The sequence below is a fragment of the Hippoglossus hippoglossus genome, chromosome 20 (assembly GCF_009819705.1).
Source record: "Hippoglossus hippoglossus isolate fHipHip1 chromosome 20, fHipHip1.pri, whole genome shotgun sequence".
In the NCBI taxonomy this organism is placed as follows: domain Eukaryota; kingdom Metazoa; phylum Chordata; class Actinopteri; order Pleuronectiformes; family Pleuronectidae; genus Hippoglossus; species Hippoglossus hippoglossus.
Window position 1 is genome coordinate 10,876,690 of NC_047170.1, and position 15,480 is coordinate 10,892,169.

At 41.6% G+C, this 15,480-nt stretch overlaps 2 protein-coding genes across 5 annotated transcripts in view; both read left to right on the forward strand.

Moving 5' to 3' along the window:
* The window catches only part of rttn (rotatin), a 33,260-nt gene extending 26,211 nt beyond the window's left edge, over window positions 1-7,049 (forward strand). The window contains exons 40-49 of one of the 2 annotated variants that reach the window (XM_034571991.1): window positions 565-767; window positions 877-982; window positions 1,329-1,426; window positions 1,663-1,740; window positions 2,214-2,340; window positions 4,588-4,772; window positions 4,903-5,149; window positions 6,153-6,256; window positions 6,686-6,755; window positions 6,872-7,046. In XM_034571991.1, coding sequence (XP_034427882.1) covers window positions 565-767; window positions 877-982; window positions 1,329-1,426; window positions 1,663-1,740; window positions 2,214-2,340; window positions 4,588-4,772; window positions 4,903-5,149; window positions 6,153-6,256; window positions 6,686-6,755; window positions 6,872-6,954 — 1,301 coding nt within the window. In that variant the 3' untranslated portion in view covers window positions 6,955-7,046. Of the gene's footprint in view, window positions 1-564; window positions 768-876; window positions 983-1,328; window positions 1,427-1,662; window positions 1,741-2,213; window positions 2,341-4,587; window positions 4,773-4,902; window positions 5,150-6,152; window positions 6,257-6,685; window positions 6,756-6,871 lie in introns of both variants that reach the window. The other variant, XM_034571992.1, reaches the window with a different exon arrangement.
* Window positions 7,050-9,138: 2,089 nt separating this feature from the next.
* cd226 (CD226 molecule) lies at window positions 9,139-14,911 on the forward strand. 3 transcript variants are annotated; one of them, XM_034571993.1, is made up of 6 exons: window positions 9,139-9,326; window positions 9,967-10,290; window positions 10,768-11,178; window positions 11,556-11,658; window positions 12,874-12,928; window positions 13,601-14,911. In XM_034571993.1, the coding sequence occupies exons 1-6, from the start codon at window positions 9,263-9,265 to the stop codon at window positions 13,733-13,735; spliced, it is 1,092 nt and encodes a 363-aa protein (XP_034427884.1). In that variant the 5' UTR covers window positions 9,139-9,262; the 3' UTR covers window positions 13,736-14,911. The 3 variants fall into 3 exon arrangements, with proteins under 3 accessions (XP_034427884.1, XP_034427885.1, XP_034427886.1); XM_034571994.1 differs by having other exon boundaries at window positions 14,226-14,911; XM_034571995.1 differs by having other exon boundaries at window positions 14,601-14,911.
* Window positions 14,912-15,480: the final 569 nt, after the last annotated feature.

Here is a 15,480-nt window from a genome sequence, read left to right on the forward strand (position 1 = left end):
TTCCTTCAAATCATACATTTTCTAATAATCAGGATTACAGTAATTATTCCAAATGTGGCAACTCACTTAATAATCAGGATTAGTATTTTAGGTTCTTTTCAGCCTGGATTCCTCTTTTTATTTTGTAAGTCCATCATATTGACACATTAGTTGCATCATTGCTGTGTGTATTAACTTTCCCGAACAGATGCCAGGAGAAGATAATTGCATCCTCTTCTTAAACAACCTCTACTCCTCCTACTCATCGTTCTACATGATTAATGGCGCAGCCGGAAAATCTGATGAGTCCACCAAAAGATGAATGCTGAGCCTTTGTGTGTGTATTTATGTCTGTGTAAATGTTTATGATATCTGGGTGTCTGCTCGTGCATTCAAATGATAAGTGTCTCCTCCACCAGTGCATGTGGCCTCAGTCATGGACAAATATCTTGCTGTCGAGGGATTTAAACAAAGGATTTGTCATTTTGTCTTTGCTGAGATTCAGTTTGTGTTGCAGTGTCACTCAGAAAAAGGAAAGTATAGTTATCTCCCACAACCTCACTTTTTTTTTTTCTGTGTTTGCAGGAACATTATCAGTGTGTGTAACTGAGAAGTTTGCAGACCCTCAGCTCCACACAGTCGCTCTGCAATTCCTCTGTGCAATTTTCACAGAGGAGACTAAGAGTCGAGGTGACGAGGCCACAACCCCTAACTCCAAGTGTGCAACTTCTTTGACTGACGTTGTGAATGGTCCCTCGGCCGGCCAGCTCTGTGAACTTTTACTCCAGGTACGTGCAGGGGTGGATCTTGTGGAGTAATCTGTCTGGACCATGGTATTTTTGGAGTGTATGGATGTGTATGTTGGTCACTGTGTCCCTCTGTGTCTGTTGATGCTAGAGTTTTGATAAGAGGACCCTTCAGGACCCTTTAAAGAAGCTGACAGCGAGAGCTCTGACGACGCTGTTGGCATGCAGCCCCACAGCTCAAAGCCATGCGGCCAATGGTAATTCCAAAAATCTGTAAAAGTATTTAGTCACCAGCTTGTTGTCTTATGTTCCCCATAGGAGACATGCGAGCTGTTGTTAGACATGAGCTCCAGAGAATGTCCGCGCAACTGGGTCCGGACTTTCGCCAGATTTTACCTTTCATATATGAAGACCGCAGTGGGAGATTCTCCGGTCAGATGTGGTTACAACTACACAGCAGAGAGAAACTCTGGAGAAACTCTGGAGAAAGTCCGCAGCAACTGGCTTGGTTTCTTTATAACCTGTTGTCAGTTTTGCAATAACTTGAAGTTAACTAAAATAAAAATCTGTATCATCTGATCCTGACTTTCTTGTGTGTTCCAGCTGGTTTAATCGACAGCTGTGTGGAGCAAATGAAGCAGACTCATTCCCAGCTCCACCTGGAGTCAGTCCGACCCAGCAAGGCTTCTCTCCGCAAAAAGGTGAACAGAGACTGGCTGGAAATTTCCAGTCTCAGCGTTTCTGTGCTGCCTCAGTTTTTATTTTTTATTTTTTCCCTTTGGGTGGAATAACAATCTGAATCCAACCTGAATGAGTTTTGGGAAAAATATCACAAATGTCAAATGGCTGCTTTGAGCATTAAATGTTCATTAAACTGTATTTTCAACTTGGGACAATCGGAAATATTGATCTTGGTTTTGTCTTTTCATATCATCAGGAAGAGGCCCATTTAAAGGAAGTCAGGCTGAGTGTGGAGATCCTGCGGAGCGCTCTTTACCGCAACGATGAATGCAAAGTGAGCCTCTGCGTCTGCCTTTTAATTCCCCACTGCTAATTGTTTTTTAATGGAACCTCGGCGCACAAATGCCTGTAAATGAGATTCGCCTAAATGTGCATGGCCCTGCTAACGTCTCAGCAAGTTTAGCTTCTTAAACACTTTATGGGCATTACCTACAATTACTTACAGAGCATATTAGCTGGTCTTCATTCTCTAAGTGCTTCTCAGGCACTGGTGGTTACCTTTGACTAAATAGCAAGGGAGGCTTGACGGCAGCACCCTGCAATTATTGTCCTCCCTGCGTGTTTCTCCTGCACAGTTACCAAAATATTGAGGGGTTTTATGTTGCTGCCATCTTTGTTTGTGCTGTTAAATTCTCTAATATGTGTTATTACTTTAAGCAGTTGTGCATCTGTAGTCATGCACATGCCTGCATTCCTTGTATGTGTGTGGGTTTAATGTTGTGTATCCATGTATATGTGTGTCTGTAGGTGGTGGCTTCAGATGCTCGCCTCACACTGACCCTCTATGCTCTTTGGCCTTGGCTCCTATTGGACGACCCCAACATGGAGGCAGTGCTGGAGCTTCTGTGTGTCTATACAGCCAACTGCACCACAGGTCTTTATATGTGTTTGTGTGTGTCTGTGTGTGTCTGTGTGTTTATACAGGCACTGTGCCTGGCCCGTGCCTGCCCATCGCCTCCGTCTGCATTTAGCAATCGGAGTCTGAGTCACGCACACGTCGCACTAAGAGCCCGTTGTCCTCTCCAGTGACCACTGAACAACATTGTGTCTCACTGTATAAGACCAGCGCCTGCTCGACTGCCAGTCACAATGGGCACAGTGTCAGGACGTAGGGACCAAGCTGCATGGCTGCTTGTATGGCGACGGGTTTTCAGACCAGTGAGAGATGATGTGGGGAATGACAGAGTGCATCTGAGTTGCCTGAGATATTGATATTTTCTGTCATGCAAACGTAGGAGCTGCGGAAATCACAGAGAAAGATGTAAGGTCGAGAAGGTTAGAATCATGGGATGGATTTGATAAACAGCTCGTGGTCACTTTGATATATTTGTGTTTTGTACGCATGTGTAATTAGTGTAGTTGTGCAATGGAAATAAGCTTAATCAGTGAAGGAAAGGAAGTTGCTACACTTCTGAACGTGTGTGTGTGTGTGTGTGTGTGTGTGTGTGTGTGTGTGTGTGTGTGTGTGTGTGTGTGTGTGTGTGTGTGTGTGTGTGTGTGTGTGTGTGTGTGTGTGTGTGTGTGTGTGTGTGTGTGTGTGTTACTCTGTTTGATTGGCACCGGTTCCTCAGTGGGTGTGTGTGCTCTGATCTAAACTCGCTCACTTTAGACCCCCTGTAAGCTCAACCTGTGAAGCACCAGAAACCACTGAAGTCGGCACAGCATTTCCCTAAAGGTTAACTGAACAGCAGGTTGCGTTCAGCCTGCATGCAGCCAGGCTTAGTATTACACCATCCACCCTCAGGCTACTACTTCGTCTCCGGAGACTGCTACATTTCTACCCAACGTTTCATCTCCAGTCTACCTCCTTCATCCGAGCCTTTGTTTGCGCTCTTACTTGAAGTCAGATTGTTGTTTTCATCTGTGCAACACATATTTTCATGGATATTTTTGTAGCAGCCTCCAAACTTGTTCCCACAGACGCACACAGGGTAAAAAAGGAAACATCTGTTTTTATCTGCACTTCAATACAATGATCAGTTCTATATGTTACATGGTTGTGAAACTGAATCAGATCAGAGGCGGCAGTGCGAACGGCTTTGACTCACACCAGTGAAGCAGACCTCCCTTGTCAATTTCACGATACGTCAGCCGTCTTGACAGGTATTGAGATAACCTCGGGCTAACATCAGCATACGCCTGTTGCTGCGTGTTACCATTTTAGGATTAGCATAACCAACTCGCTGTCATGTTCGCCAATGTGCAACATCAATCAGTGTCAGACGTCGTATTTTCTGGAAATTGCATGTAATCCTCTGCCGCAGCAATTAGTCATGTCAATTATATACTGGTGTAAATATGATGATGAAAGAGAGAGACTGTTATTTCTGAGTTATTTAGTTTTATTTACATTGTGAATGGCCTTGTTGTAGAATAAATTGTAGCTGCCACCTACGGCTAAATAATTGTTGTTAGGGCTGCGTTAATGAGGTGATACAGTAAGACGTGATAATGGAAATAATAGAGCATGTGTCACTTGTTTGTCAATGTGTGGAAATAATAATAATGATCATAATCTGTTTTGCACCTTTCATACAAGAAATGCAGCTCAAAATGCTTTGTGGGAACATTTCAGGAAGGATTACCTGTATCAAAAACCACCAACTCTAGTATCATCAGTCACACTGCCTTCATAGTGAGTTCACATCAATCCAGTTTAAAGATAAAGATAAAGGTTTTTCTTCTGATTTCATCAGTTTCCATCAGGTTACACTGTTTTGGCCACAAAGTTCGACTCCTTGTCATTATTTTTCATTTGTCATTTGTGCTGGCCAGATGTTGCATCAAAAATAAGCTATGCATGAAGCTGTGCACAGATGTTTTGGTATCGTGAGCAGACAGCCATGCAGGTCAGTGGCGCTAGAAGCCCAGTGAAGTAGCTCTAAGGTAAACGGCAAGAAGCAACCAGCTCCAAGAATAAGAGGAAAAGTGTTTCACTGTGTTTATATTGGATTAGCAGTTAGCATAGCTGCTTAGAATAGATAGGAGACAATGTAGTAGTTGCAGAAGTAGTTGCAGACTGGCATCTGTCTCTTTTGGATGATTACATAACTATATACAACCATAATATCTCTAAAATGTTAGATTTTTTCATCAGTGTTTTGCTTCTCCTTTCTCCCAGCATGCAGTTCTCTCTGTGGGAGTATACCGCCAGGATCGAAAGGCTCCTCCAGTAGCTCTCTTATGCACGCTGTCATGAAGCTGGCCTCAGGGCTCGCCCCGGACAACAGCCCGGTCCAGAAGCTGGCCTTCTCTCTCCTCACAAACCTCGCCATGTCCCGCGACTGCAGAGGCCTCCTGCAAAAGGTTCAAGTCATCCAATCAAATGCGTTTGTGCATTTGGGTGGAGTCACATGACAGAACTCAAAAGTTCAATGTTATAAATGTTTCTTTCTTTACACATGACTCTGAAACTCTTTTTTTCTGTTGTTCTCAGAATAACTTCCTTCAAGCCTTCGTTTCGGTGCCAGTACCCAAGGCAGGTGGTGGTGGCGGCGTACTGGGCCTGTGGCTGAAGCTGCTGGTCACCCTCTCGTTCGCGGAAGACATCCAGCAGAGTCTCCTGAGGGTGACCGGAGTCCTGGAGCTGCTGGCGGACTTGGCAGCTCACCGGCGAAATGCGCTGCTCACCCTTCACAACCTCTGCTTGTGGCCCGCCAACAAGCCTCACGTCATTGCCAGTGGTATGACAGGAAATCAGGGGCTACAGATACTGATCCCAGGCAATTCACGTACAAAAGGGAAATACAGAAACACAGATGTATTTTATGAAACACACATCTCAGGGTTTCATCATCTGATACAAACAGTATTTTATATAAGCAGTGATTTGCAATTATTCACATTGAAGGCAGAAGAAAAAATATAGTATTTTATTATTCAACAAATAGTTCTTCTTGCCTTAAGTTAGATGAGAAGATTGACACCACCCTCGTGTGAGCAGTAATTAGGCAACCTGTTTTCCCCTGCTTATAGTATTTATGCTGAGCTAACCACGTTCTGACCCCAGCTCCCTGCTCGAGGCAACAGATGTGCGATATCGATTTGCTCATCTCCTGAAAATCTCTGTGCGAGAAAGCAAAACAGGCGCATCCACCTAAATGTCAAACTGTTGCTGGAAAACGAAATCAACGCGTGAATCTCTCAACTGCTTTTAGGCACTTTTACCTTTCCTGACAAAAAAATATAAGACAGCGCTAGTTTTTTGTCTCTTGTGCATATTTATTATAAAAATACTGAAAACGGTGAAGTGCTTATATTTTAGAGGGTGTCATATTTAAATTAAGGGTTGAATGCAGCAGGTGCACAGTGTATGAAGATGAATGATTCTAAGACACGTAGATGTGGAAGAGGAAGTTGCAGTGATGCTAAAAAAAAAGATTGTGTGTTTCCCCTGTGCATTGCGAGCTGCAGGTGGGAGTTGCGGGTCCAGGTGGTCGGAATTTGTTGCGACATGTAGCTTTTGTTTTCGTTTCACACTTTTAGCACCCCACTTCCTGTGTGTGTGAGACAATCATCTTATCAGAAGGGTTGACACGGTGCCTTACCAACGTGTACATGCAAAATGTAATGTGGGTTTGAGGTGTTAGATCCATATTTAATCTTTACTTTAACTCCAATGTGTCTAAGTGAAAGACTTGATACCATGTGATGAGGGCTCTGATTATCTGCTCATCTTTCCTGCAGACAAAGCCATGAAGACGCTCCTCTGCTGCCTGGAAAGCAAAGAGATGGAGACTCGCTGTATGGGAGCGTCCGCACTTTGGGCCTTGCTCCATAACAATCAGAGGGTACTTGCACACCCATATAAACACACACACACACACACACACACACACACACACACATGTCCCTGAGCACTTAAAGTTTATTTTAGGGCATTTATGGGCTAGTATTGGAGTTTACTGACGATATACGTCAAGTCAAGTCCTGGCGTGTCTTCATGCTCTCTAGTTCTTTGCCCGTTAGACATTGATCTACTGCACTTTGTCTCATTGAACAGATTTAGCACCGTGTCCTTACTTCAAGGTCCCATTGTACCGAAGCTTTAGTGTTGTCCCTCAGTTGTAGGTCGCTTTGAATAAAAGCCCAAATACATTTGTAAATGAATAAATCTGCCTGACATTTTCGTTTTACTCTTACATAGTGGTTCAGCCTCATCTCCTAGTTGTCGTCTTATAAACACAACCCTTAATCGTCTTTCTAATTTCCCGTCAAAGGCCAAGACGACGATGAAGTGTCCCTCAATACGACGGAGAATTGACGAGGCACACACCATCTCTAAGAAAGGTAAACCTTTATTTACTTGGCCGGAGTATCAGCCTCTGTTCTCACACTTTAGTCTGAACATTAAACTTTTACCTCTCATTGTTTGAAAATATGTTTTTTTCTTTTTCTCTAACCTGCAGCTGCAGAGAACAATCCGGATCCGATGGGTCCCTACCTGTTGAAGTGCTTTGAAAACCTTTCCCAGCTGCTAAATAACTGATTGTATTTATACTTTTGTTTCTTTGTATCATATTTTATACTTATATAAATATTAAAGTGGCAGCTTTTAGGTGCCGTCTTGTACAAAACTCAGCAACTTCACACACGATGCTTTGATTTCTGTGAGCAGTTTCACTTTTTAACACCAGTTGTGGTTTCAAATACAGCAACTGTGGCACGAACGTCAACAGAAGTGAACTTTGTGCACAGTCCTGCTTTGCTCAGTGAACTGTGGCCATCAGTTCTTGCAACGCACCACATCCACAGTAATGAGGGGGCACGTGCCAGACTTTGCTTTTCTGTGCAAACGTCGCAATGCCAAGCTGCATAGAAGCACAGCTGTGCTTAGAAGTAATTGCTTGTATCAGCATGCTAACATTCTTAAGCAGGTTTCGTTAATAGTATTTGATAATTAGAACTGAACACAAGTTACAGCAGTGATTGATGTGAATGTCATGAGTTTTTTTAGGGGGGGGGGGTTCAGGTAGATGAATGGGTGGATCATGTCGGGACCATGACATTTCATGGTGATGCATTGTTGCATAAGAGAGATTTCAGTAGAAAACAAAACCTACTGCTGCTCCTCTTGTGTTGGTGGTCCCCCTTAAACAATTTATTTATTTCATGAATATTGTGTCTTTTTTTTATAAGGGGGATTTTAACTCACAGATTATTGTTTCAATATGTCAGGTTGTTTTTTAACACACGAGATCCCTCTGTAGCACTCACTCCAGATTGCTGCATTTTAACCCCAAGCCCTCAATTGGAACTATCCCTAATGTTCATTACCCTCGTGGTGTGAGAGGAAAAAGTTTACTGAAGTCATTAGACTTCATTCTATTAATCCTTCAAATAGATATTTGCCACAAATATCCTCCTGCACTTGACGAAAACTCGGTGAAGTAAGTCAGCAGGATTAATCTAATTCTCACATATTTTAAAATGCCACAGAAAATACTCAAATATAAAGATAAATAGTTGTCCACAAGGTAAAAATCATTTATACTTTGCAGAATTTCAGGCAGCTGAAGGCCACAGTAATAACTATATAGAAACCTTCAGTATGATCCCACCATGCAGTATTATGCCATGAGCTTCCCTCCCATTCTCAGCTCTGGTGACAAAGTGTGTATCTCTGTGTGGACGGAGCTAACAGTGGGCTAACATCAGTGTTGTGCATGAACGAGTTCAAAAGAACGCGTTCATTGAACATGTTCATTTTTATGAGAACGATGAACTGAACACAACTTAATGACAAATAATGAATTTGAACGGTGAACACGTTCATATTATCTGAGGTCTAGCTAAAACGTTACGGAATGTTTTCCTTCTCCTGAGGAGAGATGCTGTCTAAATCGAATGCTTGCACCATGTCGTTGCTCAGTGCCCGTAAAATTTCCGCAATGTAGCCTAACCAAAACCAACTAACTCGACTTCGCACTACGTTACCCATGATTCATCGCACACACATGTAGTCCAAACAAGCAACGTATTCCAAGACAACAGCTCTCGGTCTCATATAAAAATGGCAAGTGAAAGCAGAGACGCAGACTCAGCGACTACATCCGATGCACCTTATTATTATTTGCAGGATTTTTACACACTGTCTGTAAAGATCCCGACAGTAAAAATCTCACCTTTCTGTGCAAATTGTGTCCTGCGCCGAAAAAGGAAGTCCGGACGTCAGCCTCATCCGCATCTAATTTAAAACGGCATGTGGCGCTGAAGCATCCAGCTAGCCTAAAAAGTTATCTCCAAGTAATTGAAAGTCAAAAAAAGACCAAGACCCCCTGCCAACAACCCCAAATGACCCAAACCACATTGTCTGTAACCTTCAAGGGTATGATTTCACAGCAACAGGTAGACAAACTCATGCAGGGTATGAATAAATAAACAGGCAAAATTAGCAATAATTTTAAAAAAAACTAAAAAACATTTCTTTTAGGAATTGATACATATGAAGTACAGTTTAAGGCAAGGGGTAGTGATGGATAACGTTTTCTTTAAAAAACAAGTTAAGTCTTTCATTCTCACTTTCCACCTTAAAACTATGAAATGAACTGAACTATGAACTAGTTCAGAATTTAAATGGTGAACTATGAACGTGAACTATTCATGTTTACTTGTATGAACTGAACTTTTAACTAGTTCATGAGAGGTGTGAACTTGCACAACACTGGCTAACATGAAGTGAGTCCCAGCAGCTCAAGTGTGTGTGTCTTCAGCCTCTGAGCTTGCAGGAAGTGCAGCTCGGGTGCCTCTCCACTCGTCTCATCAATGCAGCTTTCATTCTCCCTCGGTGGGGCAAGATGGAAGCTGTACAAAAGGACCACTGGTACTTTGTGGTACTCATCTTTCTCCCTTTTCTCAGAGGTATTTATACGTCTATTTCATATATTCTAACTTGTTTATTGGATGATTCACATGATAAAACCTTTGGTAACTTTGTTGAAAGTGATGTTTTCTGTTGTTTTAAAGATAATCTGGAAGCTGAGACTCATTGTACATGAACACATGCATTTAATTTCTTAAAATGTAATATTTCATTTCATAATAGTTTCATAATCAGTAATTAAACTCCTTTTGAATTAGATTTGATGGGAAAAGCCTCTAATTGTCACATTTTTGAATCAATCTGTGAGACATTATTATTCCAAACCCGCCTGAATTCATCCCCAGTGTCACAGGACTTGAAATCAGCTGTCGATCGTTCAGCTCAGTAAAAAGAGGCTTTGAAAACTTGAACGCTTGATCAATGACAATTGTCAGTGGTGCCTGTGTGTGCCGGCTCAAATGAGCATAATTACCATTACCCAAGGGATGGCCTCAAATCTGTGTGTGTTCTTCAACCGGAGGACTTCAGGGAGGACGCATGAACTTGCATAGACAATCGTAATTATTCACAAGATCAGGGTTTCTGAAGTTGTCATGTTAAAATATGATCAAATGATTGACTGTTTCATTACTTCTGATGATGAATGAGTCGCACTTTACCAAAATCCCCTCTGCTCAGTTGCTGTCCAGCAGAAAGAGGCCGTTACAGTCCGACTGGAGGAAGGGATGATCCTCGCCTGTCTGTGCCCCTGGAACGGCAACCTCAGCATGGTGTCCTGGACCAAAATACCCGACAAGGTTCCCATAGCCGTGTTCCACCCAGAGTACGGCTCGTCCTTCTCTCGCCAACACATGGAGAGGATAGAGTTCCTGAGGACCGCGCCCATGGACGGAAGCATTTCCATGAAGAACGTCACTCATCAGGACATCGGGATTTACCACTGCTCAGTTCAGACGTTCCCTGGAGGACCCTGGATCACGAGCGTACAGGTGGAGGATTTAGGTAAAGCAGCTCACTAACACTGCTCATTTATTACCTAGACATGTATTGGATGGCTGTGGTATGGATCAGGGAAGAGCCCTTAAAATGTTGGTGCAGATCCAGGTCAGGGAGCCTAGGATTGTTTTTCTTTGAAAGGGCATTTTTTGACATTTGCCTTGACTTCTCAGAGAATAATTGGATGGATATTGATGAAAGAAACAGATCAGACATGTTTAGTGGATTGATATTCATGAGTGTGTGCAATTTGGTGCAGATCCAGAATAAAAATCCAGATTTAGTGAATGTAAATGTGGTTTCATAAGGAGACTGTTGGGTCTTGGCCTTGAATTTATCAAGTGTTAATCAGTAATGATTTTTTATTTTAAGGAAATAAATTAAATCACCTTTTTTTTTTTTTTTTTTTCATCATGTAGCTAAACTTCTAGTTCTTTGACAAGATGTTTCCTAAATGTGTCCCTCACCTCCCTGTGTTTGCAGATGAACCGCCTGAAGAAGGAGAAGATGATGATGATGAAGAAGGAGGAGAAGACATCGCAGAGCACCCCACCCCAGAGGGGATTTTGGCGGACGTACAGTTGGTGGCGGAGCAGGACAGCAACCTGACCATCAGCTGCAACCACAAGCACGACGGCACCGTTTACCAGGCCCTGCTGGAGAGGATGCCGTCCGGCCATCCCTGGGGCATCATCGGCGTGTGCAAGCAGGTGGAGGGGAGCCTGGTGGGCGAGGACTACAGCGACAGGGGGCAGGTCAGCTGCGCCGACAGCCTGGATGTCAACCTGCACCTGACGGGTGTGGTGCTGGACGATAGGGGTTTCTACCGCTGCACCTTCAACACAGATGCGGGGGTGCGGACCACCACCGTGCTGCTCACGGTCGTCACTCCAGGTACAAAGACAGATGTGCTGTAGTTAACATACACACACAGACAGCTATATGACTGGATGATGAATTGTTGCTCACACTGAGGATGATTTATGGATGCAAATGTCCCTCATAGATTACAGTGATTGATGAAACATAATGAAAACAATAAAACAGCTTGCGATGCTGATCTCACACACTCTGCACTGTTGGCTTTGCTGAAACCTCCAACTTCCTGTGGCCCTGCTCAGAGTGTGTGTGTGTGTGTTTGTCTGTGTGCTGCATGTTGTTCCTTTACCACAGCTGGAGGCAAACATGCAACACACAAATGAGTATGTGTGTAAAATCATGGCTTTCAGGCTGTTCTTCCTCCTTATTATTTTCTCTCATTTCCTCACCAGGTGGATTCAGCCTGTCTCTGTACATGATGTATATTTACATCGGGGCTGGATGTGCAGGGCTTCTTCTCGTCCTAGTCGTCCTCATACTAGCTATAAGGCAAAGGTGAGATCTCATTGTGTTCTTGGATCTTTTTAAACACAGGACTGAGTGAGATAATCACCTGCACGAAGGTGATAACGTTTTCACCATCTTCTGTTTGTATATTTGTGAGCAGGGTTTTGTTTGGTCTTGGTGTAGTACTTGGTGCCATTGTCATTACATAGAATATAACTGAATGAGTTTTTTTACACACTCTGGTATATACTATTTACACATTTATGTATTAATATATGCTTTAGTATCTCATATCAAAGCAGAGCTGCTACAGTGGCTATCCAAATGCTAACGTCAGCATGCTAACATGCTGCTTTTAAGCGGGTGTAATGGTTTACCGCCATGTTCTCTATTTTAGTATAGCATGTTAGCATGCTAATATTAGCTAACAGAGCAAATCACACAGGGCAGTGACGGCTGATGGGAGTGTAGCTGTTTTTGCAGATATTTGGCGATTTGAAAATTTTAATATTTCTACAATTCTTTGTGAAGAACGTGAATGGGCCTCATGCAGGAACCAATTGTACGAACAGATTTGTTCTTAAATAAAACATGTGCTGCCACAGTCTTCACACAGGGAATTAGAGGATTCATCTGAATGAATTTGTATATGAATATGATACAGAAATAAATTTGATGAATATATCTATAATAGATTTAACGCAGAATTAATATCCTCACCATGGCATCACTGTATCTCTCTAACAGCTGTAGGGTCTTAATGCAGGTCTCTGATGTCACTAACAGATGTGGTATTAACATATTCTAATTGTTTTGGGCTGTATAAAAGGCCCCCCCGCCTCTGTTCTATGTGTGTTTTTTTTTCTTTGCTGACAGCAGGACTTAAAGCTTGTGAAAGCACCATGAAATCCTCTTTACACGATAATGACATCTTTTGTTCTCACGGACACGTTCCTCCTCAAGAACAGGTCGTCTTCCTCAGTCGGAGAGAAGCGATTCATTAGTACACGTGCAGCCGAAAATCTGTGTTAATGCACGAAGCCCAATATCTTTATTTTATTACTATATAGCTGAAGAGACATTTAATCCTCAACCACATATTGATTGCTCAAGAGAGTTTTCCTTCTCCACTATTGCTAAGTGTTTGCTCATTATGGGAAGTGTTATAATATTTTTACAATGTAAGGTTTGTAAAGTGTGTTGATTGGTGTGATTTTGCTCACAGAATATGAAATGAATTTGTTACTTTTCTTGAATAATCAGGAAGAAGAGCAGGAGAGAGGAGTACCGAGTCAAACTGCACCCGTCTCAGAGACAGGCAAGTGTTGCGTTATTCATTATATCAACTCTAGTCTTTGCACTTGACGCCTTTCAGACTCTCCCCAACCTTCTCATCAGACACGCTCTTCATTATAAAGCCATTACACTCGACTCTTAATCTTATTTCATACACCACAGCCCATCTACATGTAACCTGATACATTGCAGACTTAACTAATGCTGCTTCACAATAACTGACAGTGTGAATTAATTTGTTTTACTTAATATGATACAGTAAATGTGATAAATGCAGCAAAATGTCGAGAGAATTAGTTGAAAATGTAGTTTCATCTCATAAAATGCTTGGAAATGTGACAGGAAGTGTAACAGTAAAGACTAAGTATTATATGTAGGATTAATATTATTGATGGTTGAAATAACTTTCTATTTTCCTTATATCACATTTCTTTATTCAATTAAAAGAAAATATGAGTAGTTATTGAATCTATACCTGTTTTTTAGTATTTATTATATGAAAAAAGAGATTTTAAATTATTTGAGAACAGATTTGTAACCATGCGATGCTATGCTATGAAAGCATTTATCAGATCTACAGGTTTTTTTGTTTGTTTATCATCATCTTACACTACTGCGCTAACAGTCTAATCACCTGACTTGTGTTTTTGTCTAACACCTTAAAATGCTAATAAAGTTTAACGCACATCCACAGCCAAACATCTACGAGAACGTGTTTGTGTGTGCGGGGAACACAAAGAGGTCCCGGCAGAAAAGAAGCTGCCCCATGTACGCCAACCTGCCGACCCCACGATCCCACAGAACCAGACGTCCGCCTCGTGTTAAATGAGCAGACGTGAATATGATGCGGTGCCATAATGTGAATGTGTAGTTTTTAATCTGGCTCAGATGCCAGTGTGCTCTCAGGTCTTCACAAACAAATCATTTATTGTATATCTAAACTAAACAAAAAGATAAAGGCATATTGACAAGCTCTGAGCAGCTCTTCTGATGAGATGCATGCGTCACACTGACAGTGATTAATATTCATATTGTGGTTTGACATGCATTAACAAGCTGGTGCTCGTGTTCGTCTCAGGGAGCTGACACGTTCGGTTGGGTCCAGCCCTTAATTAAATGTAGTATGTGCCGCATAATTACCGCTGAGAAAATATCTGTTTTGGGCAAAACAATATTTGACAGCAACCGTCGCGCGGGAAGCGGCAGACAAAAGCCTGTGTAATCGTTCTGTTCACTTCCATAACCCCTCAGTAACACGATTGACAAAAGCCTGTGTAATTGCTCTCCGTTTACTTTCATCCCTCCTGCTTTCCATTCAAAGCCTGACAATGGCGTCTAATCATCTAACGGGATAGAGAAAGGCAGTCACTCAGCACCATGTACCATCACTTGAGACTGCTGCGTTTTCCCAGAGGGCTCTCTGCTTAGGATGACTGCCTTCTAGTTACAACACGCTCTCATTATGAAAGCTAAACTCTAATTAGCTAATCCTGTGCTTCTGCCTCTTTATACTATCCTGATTCATGAAATGTAATTCAACTATTTTCTTATGATAAGCTGTCACAAGTTTTCAAAGTTGTATTTGTTATTATATTTTATTCCTGCCTATATATACTATTGTGAATGAGTATTTAATGTTCATGGTAGTTCTGTGAAACTATGTGTTGTTTAATGTGATTCGTTTATGTCCATAGAAATGGAGGCAGTGGCAGTAATGGATATGCGGACTATTCCGCTAGGAAACCAGACAAATGTGGACAAGTTAGACATGTCAACATAAAGGGACAATATGGTGTTGGAATCACATGTTTTTTTTTTCTTGCTGTTCCTGATTTAAAAAGTGTCAATTTCAGTGTGATACCTGTGAAACATCGTGTGCGTGACCAGCATTACTGAAGCCGATGTGTGTTACTGTTAATGCCTCCCTGTGGTAGAAATAAAAGGTGTCATACCCACAGCCTCGCTTACTTCCTGTGATGTGGGTGTGACAAGGGGGAAACTGAAGCTCAAGAAATATAAAACTACCTCTCGTGTGTAAAACCAAAGTGTAAATGGAATTTCCAACGTCTGAGTAACCAACTAAATTCTTTATATGAAATGTAACAGAAGTCTATCCACCTCTGTAGATCTTCAGTTAACATATTGTATTATGTTTGTTAAATCCAAACAGATACTGAAGTGTAAAAATTATGATTTGAGTTTTCTGCCAGAATTTATTTTCCAAACCATCAAGGTCACTCATATCACAGGGTTTCTGCTTATAAAGTCTAAAATAGTATCAAATTAATTGAAGGAATTAACAAATATATGAATTATTTTGTTGTCTTTATTCTTCATTATTATTATTATTCTCAGTTGTTTTGGATGTATATCTTATTATTGAATGCTTATTTTTTGTTTATTATGAGGCGCTACTGTTACTTTTGACGCAATTCAGATTTCTTATGCTGTCGTTTTTTTCCTGCCAAGTCAAATTTTCATGAAAACCTGAAAATACAACAATAAACAGAATTGATGAAAAGTTTTAAATATGTTAAAATATTACAAACTTGTTCCTAAATAAAATTTTATTTC